The sequence below is a fragment of the Lates calcarifer genome, linkage group LG3, assembly GCF_001640805.2.
Source record: "Lates calcarifer isolate ASB-BC8 linkage group LG3, TLL_Latcal_v3, whole genome shotgun sequence".
NCBI lineage: Eukaryota > Metazoa > Chordata > Actinopteri > Centropomidae > Lates > Lates calcarifer.
In genome coordinates, this window is record NC_066835.1 from 8278601 (window position 1) to 8290011 (window position 11411).

The 11411-nt window shown below is 46.0% G+C and overlaps 2 protein-coding genes across 2 annotated transcripts; both read left to right on the forward strand.

The window, feature by feature from the left end:
* The first annotated feature begins 3003 nt into the window (after positions 1-3003).
* Positions 3004-5457, forward strand: LOC108877256 (homeobox protein Hox-A2a). The gene is made up of 2 exons (XM_018667229.2): positions 3004-3751; positions 4383-5457. Exons 1-2 carry the CDS (start codon positions 3388-3390, stop codon positions 5108-5110), a joined length of 1092 nt encoding a protein of 363 aa, XP_018522745.1. The 5' UTR covers positions 3004-3387; the 3' UTR covers positions 5111-5457.
* A 3297-nt stretch (positions 5458-8754) lies between these two features.
* On the forward strand, positions 8755-10713 carry hoxa1a (homeobox A1a). The gene is made up of 2 exons (XM_018667274.2): positions 8755-9849; positions 10209-10713. Exons 1-2 carry the CDS (start codon positions 9243-9245, stop codon positions 10586-10588), a joined length of 987 nt encoding a protein of 328 aa, XP_018522790.1. The 5' UTR covers positions 8755-9242; the 3' UTR covers positions 10589-10713.
* The last annotated feature ends 698 nt before the right edge of the window (positions 10714-11411 follow it).

The window sequence follows — 11411 nt, forward strand, 5'->3', positions numbered from 1 at the left end:
TCGAGGTGATACACAAAAGCAAAAATGCAGTTTTAGACAATTGAAGCATGTTAAAAATAACAATGAACCATGGATGATAACTGGTAAATCCGTGTATTTGTTTATTACAAAGTAATGTGGAATAATTGGCCCATAATTAATATTTAATAACATAAAAGAAAATGGCCACAGATTAAGTCAAATCCCAAATAAAAGCTACTGTATTTTTTTCTCTCGGTCCTCTTGATTCGAAGTGAAGAAAAAAAAAACCTCTCGGGTGGCCTTCTTACCCCTCCTCTCATCTGCGCGGTGCACATCCATAATAATAAAAATGTCACCGGGGCCCTTCTGGAGATCCTGCAAGGAGACAACAAGCTAAATGAGAAATCGTTTGAAAAATAATTCCCTGATATGTTCAGTCAGTCAAATGCGGTCGGAGAGGATGCAGGCAGAGCTGGAATCATAACGGGGCTTATTTGTCTCATTATTCTGGAGATTTGCAGATGCCAGCGTAAAAAGCCAGTTCAACACTAAGCATAGCTCGGCTGTGAATATGGTTACAGCAAAGGAAATGATCACTGAAAGGCTGAATAGGCGAACATGTATTCCTCTGTGTGTATTTTTGCTATAATGAAGGGGGTGTGTAGAGATGATCATTCATTTTCTTTTAAAATGTGTATTTCTTTTCAGTATTTACAGCAAGTTCCTGTTATTTATAATTTTCAAAATACAATCCAGACACACATGGAGCTAAAATGCTTACATTGTTTTGTAATTACTAAAATTTCTGGGAAAAATCTCTCTCTTTTTAATTTAAGAATACTCAGAGTTTTCTACCTTTCCTCTCAAATTAGCCAAAAACCTTTTGTGCCATGTTCAGTGTTTATGATTATGTTACGCCTTTGTGCAACTCCAGGATTATTTGTTCTCACTGATTTTGCACCAAGGATTCATTTTCAGCCCAATCTGACTGATATAAGAGGACGTGGACATTACTAGCCCTGACATATGGTTAGCAGGGAAACCTAGAACAATTGAACCATGGTGTGTCAAAGAAAAAAAAAAAAAGCTGATGCACTGAGTATTTCTGCATCCAACACAGACAGACACACACAGAGTGAGAAATACGCGCGCACGTGCACACGCATCCACAGCAAGACACTGATTTGACCCATATGTGCCGTGTACGCAGGTAGCACATAAATAACGTTTTAAACGAAAGCAGGGAATTTGTATTTCTTTCATTGCGTTCCCATCCGTGGGAAAGTGCTCCTAAATCAATCCTGCTGTAAAGACAAGTGTGTAGGACAGGCTGGGGTCCACTAAATGCCGCCACCCACTCCTTTTCCTTGCACACAAAGCCTGTGCGTAATTCCAAAAAAGCCATCCATCTCTTCTCCTAGCAACTCTGTCCTCCACCACTCACTCTGCTTCTCGCACAAACCTGCATGTCCACCAAATAAATATACACGTCGTTGTGTAAAAATCACAATCACAATTCAAAGATAATAGCCAGGTGTAGAAGCTGCTTCGCCCTGTACTCACCGATGGGCGCGTTACCGCCTCCTCAGAATAAGAGGAAATGGTCGCATCTCGTGGAGCTGGATTCTTATTTATCTTTTAAAACATCCCTCAAGCGACAGCTTAAAACTGCGAGCAGAAACTGGTTCTAATCTGAGTGGCCAGTGTTTCTCGGCCGCTTCCTGGCTGCATTTGATCCGGGAGAGAGTCAGAAGCCTTAAATGTGTTGTGAGGGCACCGAGCTGTCAGACCTTTTGGCGAGTAAGATTGATCGCGCACAGGCTTCCAGGACTCTTTGTTTGGTATATAAGCAACAAACTGAGAGAGGCCTACCACTTCTCTTCTTCCTCTCTCTTACCCACTAAGCCATAATTTTTTTCCTTTTTTTTTGAATGAAAATACAACACACACTTGCTTGACGAAAAACATCCCAAAAGGGGCTTTCACAGATTATTCTGGAAGAGCTATAAAACCAAACACTGCAGGGGGAAGAGCCATTCAATAACATTTCCATCTACATAATAACACTGCAAATGGATTCGTTTTAAATGGTCGATCGTAACCGTGTTGATGTTTGCTTCATTGCAAATTCCAGGTAGAAGTGATGCTGGAAATACAGTAGAGAAGCCTTTCTCAGCATTGTAGCTACATGTCCTCCCTGTTAAACCTGAAAGTGTTACCATGGGATTTTCCACTTTTGAAAACAGTCAAAGACATTAGGATGGTGTTTAAAAGAAGGTAATAATTATGGCAGCTTTTTGGTTATCGAAAATCACAAAACAAAGAGTGCCTGTGTGTTTAAGCGTAGTGTTTGTGGGTGTGTGCACGCACATGGGCGCGCATGACCTCGTTACAAAATCGACCTTTTGTGGAATAAACGAAAAAAAAAACCCTATGTGTTTTTAATGTAATATCATATGCATACAGACAGCATAAACAGCCCTAATAATAAAACAACAGTGATTGTGAGGGCGCGCGTGTGCATGCGTGTGTATCTGTTTACAAGTTTCTGCACTGTGGCTGTAAATGTTAAACTGCTGCTATGGGGTGAAATGGTCTGAACGTGTCATATCCGTCAGTATTAACTTAATGGATGGGCTTTTTATTGCAACACATGTCAATGGATGCACTGCATATTTCACTATTATGCACCTTTGAAGAATCACATCTACTCTTCTGGAGTCCACATTCACTCAAACAGGGCTGGATTGTTGGGGTTTGTTTCTGTCCAGAAGTCTCAATATCAGTTTTTAGGGTGTGTTTTTTTTCCACCTCTGAAGCTTGACTCTTGCCTATATGAATAGCTGCTGGCGTGAAATGTGTGTGTATGTGTGTGTGTTTGTGCGTGTGTGTTTGAGTGTGTGGTGGGGGCGTTCTCGACTGACATCCTCAAACAATACGAGAAAGAGGAGTGCACGAATCCGCGCACCCTAGGCTGGGCTCCTTCCCTGTAATAGTGAGCGTCAGCCATTCTTAAAAAACACATTTTGTAGCTTAGTGGACTGGACTGGAGGGGCGAGAGGAGGATAAACTGAGCGGACAAAGATGTAAATAAAAACAGTCGTCCCCCAGCTGAGCGAGGCGGTTTTTTTTTCTCGTCTGAGTTTTTTGGATCAATCAGGCAGACAGTGGCTTCTTTTGATTAAACCCCAAATTGTCATTGGGCAGAGGTAATCATGTGACAGGCAATTCGGTCCAATTTCAACCTTGTCTCCATGAATTCAATAGTTTAATAGTAGCTCGGTCCCCATACGGCCGTAATCAGTGATATAGAAAAAACACCATCACGAGATTTTTTTTAAATGATTTTTTCTTTCTCGTCCTCACTGAGCCGCAACATTTATAAAAATACGCGTGCAAACTTTCCTCGGCTCTCAGGGAGCGGAGATGAATTACGAATTCGAGCGAGAGAGCGGTTTTATCAATAGTCAGCCGTCGCTTGCTGAGTGCCTGACATCTTTCCCCCCTGTCGCTGATTCATTTCAAAGTTCATCAATCAAGAGCTCGACGCTTTCACGCCCGACACTGATTCCTCCTCCCTTTGAGCAGACCATTCCCAGCCTGAACCCGGGCAGCCATCCGCGGCACGGCCGGCCCAGACACAGCCCCGACGGATGCAGTCAGCTGCCCACCGCCTCCTTACCCCCGGAGTACCCCTGGATGCGGGAGAAGAAAGCCTCCAAGAGGAACCACCTGCCGACCTCCACCGCCACCGCCATCTCCAATGGACCTGTGTGCTTTTCCCCAAAAGGTGGGTGATTTCTGCAGCACTTTTCTGCGAAATTAGTGTCTTACTATCTGTTGCTAAATTTCAACTCAGCACGCAGGCCTTTCCTACAAAAACACACAAAAAATGCTAGAGTGGTTTTTGCCCTGATAGATTTATGGTCATTGCTTTTGTTGTGATTGTGTATGAAACCAAGGGGAAGAGGGAAAAAAAGTTTGGGTAAAGTTTGGTGATGTAAGATGATTTATTCCCCTAGCCGTAGCAAGAGTTTTGATGTGTGACAGTAATGAAGAGTGATGGAGTGCCGTTGCCGAGGAGGGCAGCTGGAGCATTCATTAGTATCCCACACCAGCCTGGACCTCACTGCTTTTATATTACATCGTGTTTCCTTCACGATCACGCTGCAACATATTTTTTATGCGTAAAACAATCTGTTGGGTGTCTTTACGCAGTGATGATTTTTAGATAAAGGGTGCACAAGCTATGGGAGCTTCAGTAGCTCCAGCGGCCATTTTGCTGCAGCGTGTTGTGAGCCACTCTCATAGTGGGTTTGTGATAGCCCATAATGTTAGATTCACGGGGCAGTGGGGGTTATGTAACTGTTGTGTCCCTGCGTTTTTTAATCCCACGCTACCGTGCGGTGCTTATTTTCCAGGCTCGCCTGAGATTGTGGAGAGCGGCGGAGGGGGAGGAGGGGGCTCTCGTCGGCTGAGGACAGCGTACACCAACACACAGCTGCTAGAGCTAGAGAAGGAGTTCCACTTCAACAAGTATCTGTGCCGGCCGAGGCGGGTGGAAATAGCGGCTCTGCTGGACCTGACCGAGAGGCAGGTCAAAGTCTGGTTCCAGAACCGGCGCATGAAGCACAAGCGGCAGACGCAGAGCAAGGAGAACCACAACGGGGAGGGGAAAGGGCCGGGGGCCGAGGACGGCATCCAGAGCGACGAGGAGGACGAGGCCCCCCCGTACGAGCGGAGCGGGGCCCTGCTGGAGAGAGATACCTGCTCCTTTCAGAACAACTCTCTCGGCTCCACGCAGCAGCTCCACAATGGAGAGTCCATGAGCTTTGCTGCTGCGCCGCTGAACAGCAATGACAAAAATCTGAAACATTTTCCCAACCCGTCACCCACTGTTCCGGGCTGCATGTCAACAATGGGCCCCGGCTCGGCATCTGGCCCGGACAATGGCGACAGTCCCCCGGCCCTGGATGTTTCTATACACGATTTTCAACCTTTCTCTTCGGATTCCTGCCTACAGCTCTCCGACGCGGCCTCGCCGAGCTTGTCAGAGTCTCTGGACAGCCCCGTGGACATTTCTACGGACAGTTTCTATTTTTTCTCGGAGTCCCTAACTACAATCGACCTGCAGCATCTGAACTACTAACTGAAATCAATCACAATAACTTTTTTTTTTCCCCCTTCCGGGACAATAAATATCAGGCTACGATGGTATTAACTCTGATGTTATTTGTATATTCGGCACATTTATTCTGTTGATATTTGACTTGACGATTAATTCAAGGTAAGGATGAAATTAAATCACTGAAGTAGCTCTACTCAAACGTGGCTTGTAATTACCATAACAAATTGATCTCTTGGAATGGAAATTATGAGTGTATGTGAATAATTATACAATATTAGGCCTATGGAACCTGCTCATTTTTATTTTTGTATAGCTGCCAACGTCTTGGATATTTTTGTTAGAATACAATTAACTTGCTACAATCTTTTTTTCCTGGTGTTTTGAGTCGTTTCTTTTTTCTATTTTCTACAGATTTAACTTTTTTTTTTTGGGGGGGGGTTATTTGTTTGAATTATTCATGTAGAAAATATATAAATATATGCTAAATAAAAAGAAGTAGGGCATAGGAAGATAGAGACGGTATGCAAATTTTAACAACAGGTTGGCAATGAATATAAATAGTCTAGCCCGCACTGGGGTGTGAAGGCACACACGTTTGAATTTTACTCCTAGTATATAATCTAATTTCCACATAATTCAAATTAACTTAAAATGTTTACTGGCAACTCAAATAGCATGTCTCTTTATAAAAGTAATGATTTTTTTCTTATTTGAAACTTTGCTGGTGAACTTTTTCTTTATTATTAAATGTAAAATGACTGAATCTGATAATTAGCAGTCAATTAACAAATTATTAATGCCAATAATTTTTTCAAAATTACTTTTGAAAATATTTACAGTTGCACAGAAGTGTTAGGGACTATTTTATGCTGCCTACAGACATTAATATAAATAATTTCTGTGTTCACCTTCAAAATTCATACTTTGTAGAGACGGGGGGGGGTTGAAAAAAAAAGCTAAACAAGCCAGCACGGATCTTAGCATGACAGGGCTCTTAACATTGTGTGCATGTTGCAGGCAAATACCCGAGCCATGTTTGCCTTCAGGAGCTCATAAATCACTCCGTGGCATGAATGAGACGGACATTAAAGAGACCAATTGTGGCGTAATGTGCACAAATAAAACCCCACTTACATTTTCATATGGGAGTCCCCAATTCCTGGGCTAAAAGGGGGCTGAGTCTCTGCATGCGTTTGGTCATAATTCATTTTTATAGCTTGTTTAAACACTGGCTCTGGCTCGGCGACAGCGGCAGCAGTAGCAGCAGCAGAAGCAGCAGCAACAGCAGCAGCAGCCTGCCCGGGTTATGAGGCTGCACTCTTTTTCACCGAGTGTTAAAAGCGGCCCAAACTCGAAACAGACTGCTTGTGGGCTAGATTTGATTTATCAGACATACATTTACTAAGAATAGCTCGCTCATACTGCAGAGAGGGGGTCGTTATGCAATATCTGGCTCACTTTATCAAGAGAGTTTGTGTGTGTTTTTTGGGGGGAGGGGGGATTTTACAGCATTATTGGAGCAGCAGTTAGTGTTGCACTGGAATAGAAAGTCTCAGAGTTCAATATAGGGATTATGAATGGTCTTGCTCTATTGTATTGCGCTTGAGTTGACTTATGGGAATCAGTTATTAGCTCGTGCACAGCTTGACTCAATAGGATATTCTACTTACAGCTGCTTGTGTGTGTGAGAACAGTAAAAAAAACCACCGGTTGCGACACCGGCCCGCGCGGATCGATCCACAAACTCATCGACACGTGCGAAACTCATAAGCTCGAGCGTCCAGCGGTTTATCGAATAATCTGGAAGCCATAAGGAGCCCCATCGACTGGCTGAACATTAGGCTACTGGGCAACTGGTGTGTGTGTGTGTGTGTCTGTGTGTGTGTGTGTGTGTGTGTGTGCGGGTGTGTTTAAGGAGTATGGGGGTATATAGGAGTAAAAAGGAGGAGGGGGGCTGTTCCTGCTGCACCCCCGCACTCCTGACTAACCACAGGGCCCAGTGCTATATAACCAAATCATTCCGAGACAGCGCGCCTTTTCTACGCACATGTGTTTCACACAAAGAGCCAAGAGAGCTCCGAGGGCCTGGCGAAGTTTCCGCAGGGAAGGCTAGGCGAGGCAAGGCAGGGTCCACTACTGCGCCCACTCACTCCTGTTGCAGAGGCAGCTGGGAAGACAGGAGAGGCCAGGGGAGGGGAGTGGGAGTGGGAGGTGTAGTATTGACCCCACTGCGCTTTTTTCCAATGGTGGGAACTTTACGCCTCCTCTTCACTTTTTGTAATCTCCCAGGAGCTTGCAAAGATGGAAACTTTATGTATCAAATTTGATAAGACGGCCATGTTTTATTACTATTCTTTTATTTTATCTGTTTTCGTGTAAACCTAACAGCAAGTCAGAACCTTTTCAAAGTAAAAGCAGCTGTGCCACACTGTAGACATACTTCATTACGAGTAATATGTTATTGATGCTAGTAACATATGAGCAGCATTTTAAGGATATAGCTTTTGGAGTTGGCTCTTGGCGTTTAATTAATTTCACTGCAACATCTTATAAACTCTGGTAAAATCTTAATCTGAAAAGTAAAGTAACTAAAGCTCAAGTATGAAGTAACTTGACATGGAAATACTCAAGTTAAGTACAAGTACCTCGAACTTCCTCTATCTATCTATCTATCTATCTACTACTCTACTAATATCCTATCAATAAACAGTGAAAACATTTTGAGTGTTTGACCACATACGGCCGATAGGGGCGCCCATCTCTCCATGTGATCCTCACTTCCTCCCTCCCTCCCTCCTCCTCCCCTCCCTTCTCTTTTCCTTCCTCAGTGAGAGGTTGGCCCCGGACTCTATCGCTGCCGCAAGTCTCCCACGCACCCCTTTCTCTCCCTCCTCCTCCTCCTCCTCCTTCCTCAACGCTGCTTTTCGTGGCCATTAATTTCTCCAACAGCTTTATTTGATGAACTTAACAGGATAATCAGCCCACACTCGCACCTCGCGGCTATATGGGACGCATTAGCTCCACCGCGACGGGCCTCGCATTATCAGATCATTTGATCACTATACATACATAATGAATACATGTGGGAGTGGGAATCATGAGCAGATAGCAGACCCCGTGACCCTGGGAGAGGGGAAAAATTAATACCACATCAACTTAATGTTTAATATGTTGTCTTGTCGTTATATCACCTGTGACCTCCCAGCACGCGCTGAAAAGCAGCCAAACATTTTCTAATGCGACCTTGATGGAGGGACAAAGTTACAAAAGAGCTCTCTGTGACTGAACCGAAATACTTTCTGTCTGTGTCAGGAGTGAAACCTTCCCGCCTCTCCCTCACTGTCAAACTGTGACAATATTTGCTGAGCAAATCCCTCACAGTGTTAAAGCGTGAAACACTTCGCATTGGAATGGGACACTGATAGCCCACAGATAGCCTGTGGCAGTGACACACACACACACACACACACACACACACACACACACACACACACACACACACACTGAGCCATCCATCCATCCAGGACAGAATGACACTATTATACATATGACAGCACAGCTGTTTTGCGCGGGCTAATACAAACACGCGCAAGCACAACGCGCGCGCGCATACACACACACCTATGTTCCTCTCTATTCCAAAAATAGCGTACCTGAGGTCAAAGTGCTAGGTCGTCCTCGTGGAGAGGTTGCAGAGGTTGAAACGTTAATCTTTCCCCGGGCGGGAGAGCGCGCAGCGGGGGGTTTAGAAGACGCCGTGTTTGCCGTTCCCCCTCGCTCTTCGTGCGACCCCGGAGCTGTCCGCCGCCGTCTGCCTCCCAGCTCATTGTTTGCTCGGCCAATACATTAGCGGCGACGCGCGTCACCTTGATCGACGAGCGCCTGGAATTTAAATAGCCACTCAAACACCAATCTGTCACCGGCTAAGGGGATAAGGACAAGTGCCTCACTGGCTGACCTGCGGCCCACGTGACGACACCCGTTCATTGATATCGGCCCGTGCGCGCCCCCCTCCCTCCCTCCCTCCTCTGATAAGGACAGAGTATAGGTAAAGGTTGGCACGGTCACTCAGGGTAAAGAGGGGAGAGAGGAAGAGATCAGAGGGTGTCTGTAGAGCGGACGGTCCCTCGGTCCCGGTAGAAACAATGCTACAATGAGCAGCTTCCTAGACTACTCGGTGATGAGCGGTGAAGGTGGCTCATGCTCTGTCAGGGCTTTCCACTCGGACCACGGGATAGCAACTTTCCAGTCCTGCGCGGTTTCTGTCAACAACTGCGGGGCGGATGACCGTTTCATGGCGAGCAGGGCTTCCCCTGACGGCATCCCTCACCAGCCGGGGTCGTACCAGTCTACCGCGAGCTCCCTGGGTCTCGCCTACGGTGCACACCCGGCCTGCAGCTCCAGCTATGGACCCCAAAGTTTCTGCGCCACGTACAACCATTACGCGCTCAACCAGGAAGTAGACTCCACAGCTGGATTTCCCCAGTGCGGCCCGCTGATGTACTCGGGTAACATCTCCTCCTCCGTGGTCTCTCAGCATCGCCAGGGTTACGGTGCCGCCCCCCTGGGCCAGCTGCAGTATGCCCACGCTGCCTACGGCGGCGGGCACGAGCAAGCGACGTCTTTTCCTGGGTGCTCGAACCCGCTGTCACCTCTGCACGCGGCTCACCTGGAGGCTTGCTGCTCACCTCTGTCTGAGGGCGCGTCCTCTGCACAGACCTTCGACTGGATGAAAGTCAAGAGGAACCCACCAAAAACAGGTGGGTGTCAAGTGGTTCCTATGGCAAAGGCACAAAGTGTATTGACTGTAAACTGGCACTGACTTAGAAGTGAGCCAATCTTTTTAAATTGAAGTGATGTGAAATGAGTGTAGCCAAAAGGTTGCTGAGTTCAAATTTGACACTTGATATATGATACTTCCTGACTGATGGTGCCAACTTCATAATTTGTTTTGCTGCCTTATAGGAAAAGACAGAAGGCTAGGAATACCTCATATTGCATAAAGAAATATTATGATGCAGTAGTATTACATCATGTTTCCTGGCCATAAGTTAGTCTGTGTTGAGAGCAGAGAACATACAGGGCATCTCTTTGCAGTGATTGGTTCCTCTGTCTGCAGGCAGGTCAGGGGAGTACGGTTACGGGGGCCAGCCCAATACGGTCCGGACCAACTTCACCACCAAGCAGCTAACGGAGTTGGAGAAGGAGTTCCACTTCAACAAGTATCTGACCAGGGCGAGGCGCGTTGAAATTGCCGCCGCGCTGCAGTTGAACGAGACTCAGGTGAAAATCTGGTTCCAGAACCGGAGGATGAAGCAGAAGAAGCGGGAGAAGGAGGGGCTGCTCCCAGCCAAAGCCTCAGCCTCCGACCCCGGTGAGGGCATCCAAGAGAAAATGGACGATGCAGCGTCTGAGAAGTCTATCTCAGCCCCCTCTACTCCTTCTCCCGCATCCTCCACGGTGTCTTCCACGGGGGCTGATCCTTACTCTTCCAATTAAGAATCAACTGCCTCTTTACCTCTTTGGGCCACAGGCGGCCTGTATATACCAAAGCCCAGTGTATCAAAGCGAAAGTTCTGGTTGATGGATAACTTATGTGAACATTTATAAGGAGTTAATGCACTATTTGGAACTTTGGACAATATCTTGGACCATTTCTGGCTTATAGATTTGTTTTATATTGTGTATTGTGTTCAGAGGAACACGAGAATTGCTGTCCAAACAAATGTAGGTCATGGTTGTCCACAAATTGTCCACTTCCTTTAAATTTGACGTCAAATCAGCGCTGCGCTCCGATTATGATGGTGCAAAAGATACCCACCACCTTCCTTATTCCTGCCCCTGACCAGTGCTGCTGAATGTGCCGATGTAAAATCACAAAGATTCACTCTCTCTCTCTCTCTCTCTCTCTCTCTCTCACACACACACACACAAACAAATACCTCAAATGTGCCAAAGTTGTGCGTCATGGCCATGGCCAGGCTGATTGCACTGGATGTCGCCAATTAGGCATCACCACAATCATCGAGATGACCTCGTTAATTAATCGTTGAGTGCATTGTTATAGTAGCTCCTTAATCATTGTCACTTCTGTGTTGTCAGGCCTGTGAGTCTGTGTGTGTCGCGACTGTCTGAATGTCCATTGTGTGAGATTTGCATGATGCGTAATGCTTTCATGTATTATTAGCGGGGCGCTGAGTTTTATCAGTTGGGGAACCGGTCACTGATGGCCGTCTATGTTCCAGGCTTTTATCTGTTATCTATTTAATCCAGTGAAGCACATACAAAATGTTTTGTCCACAGAGACGTTTACGGGTCAATC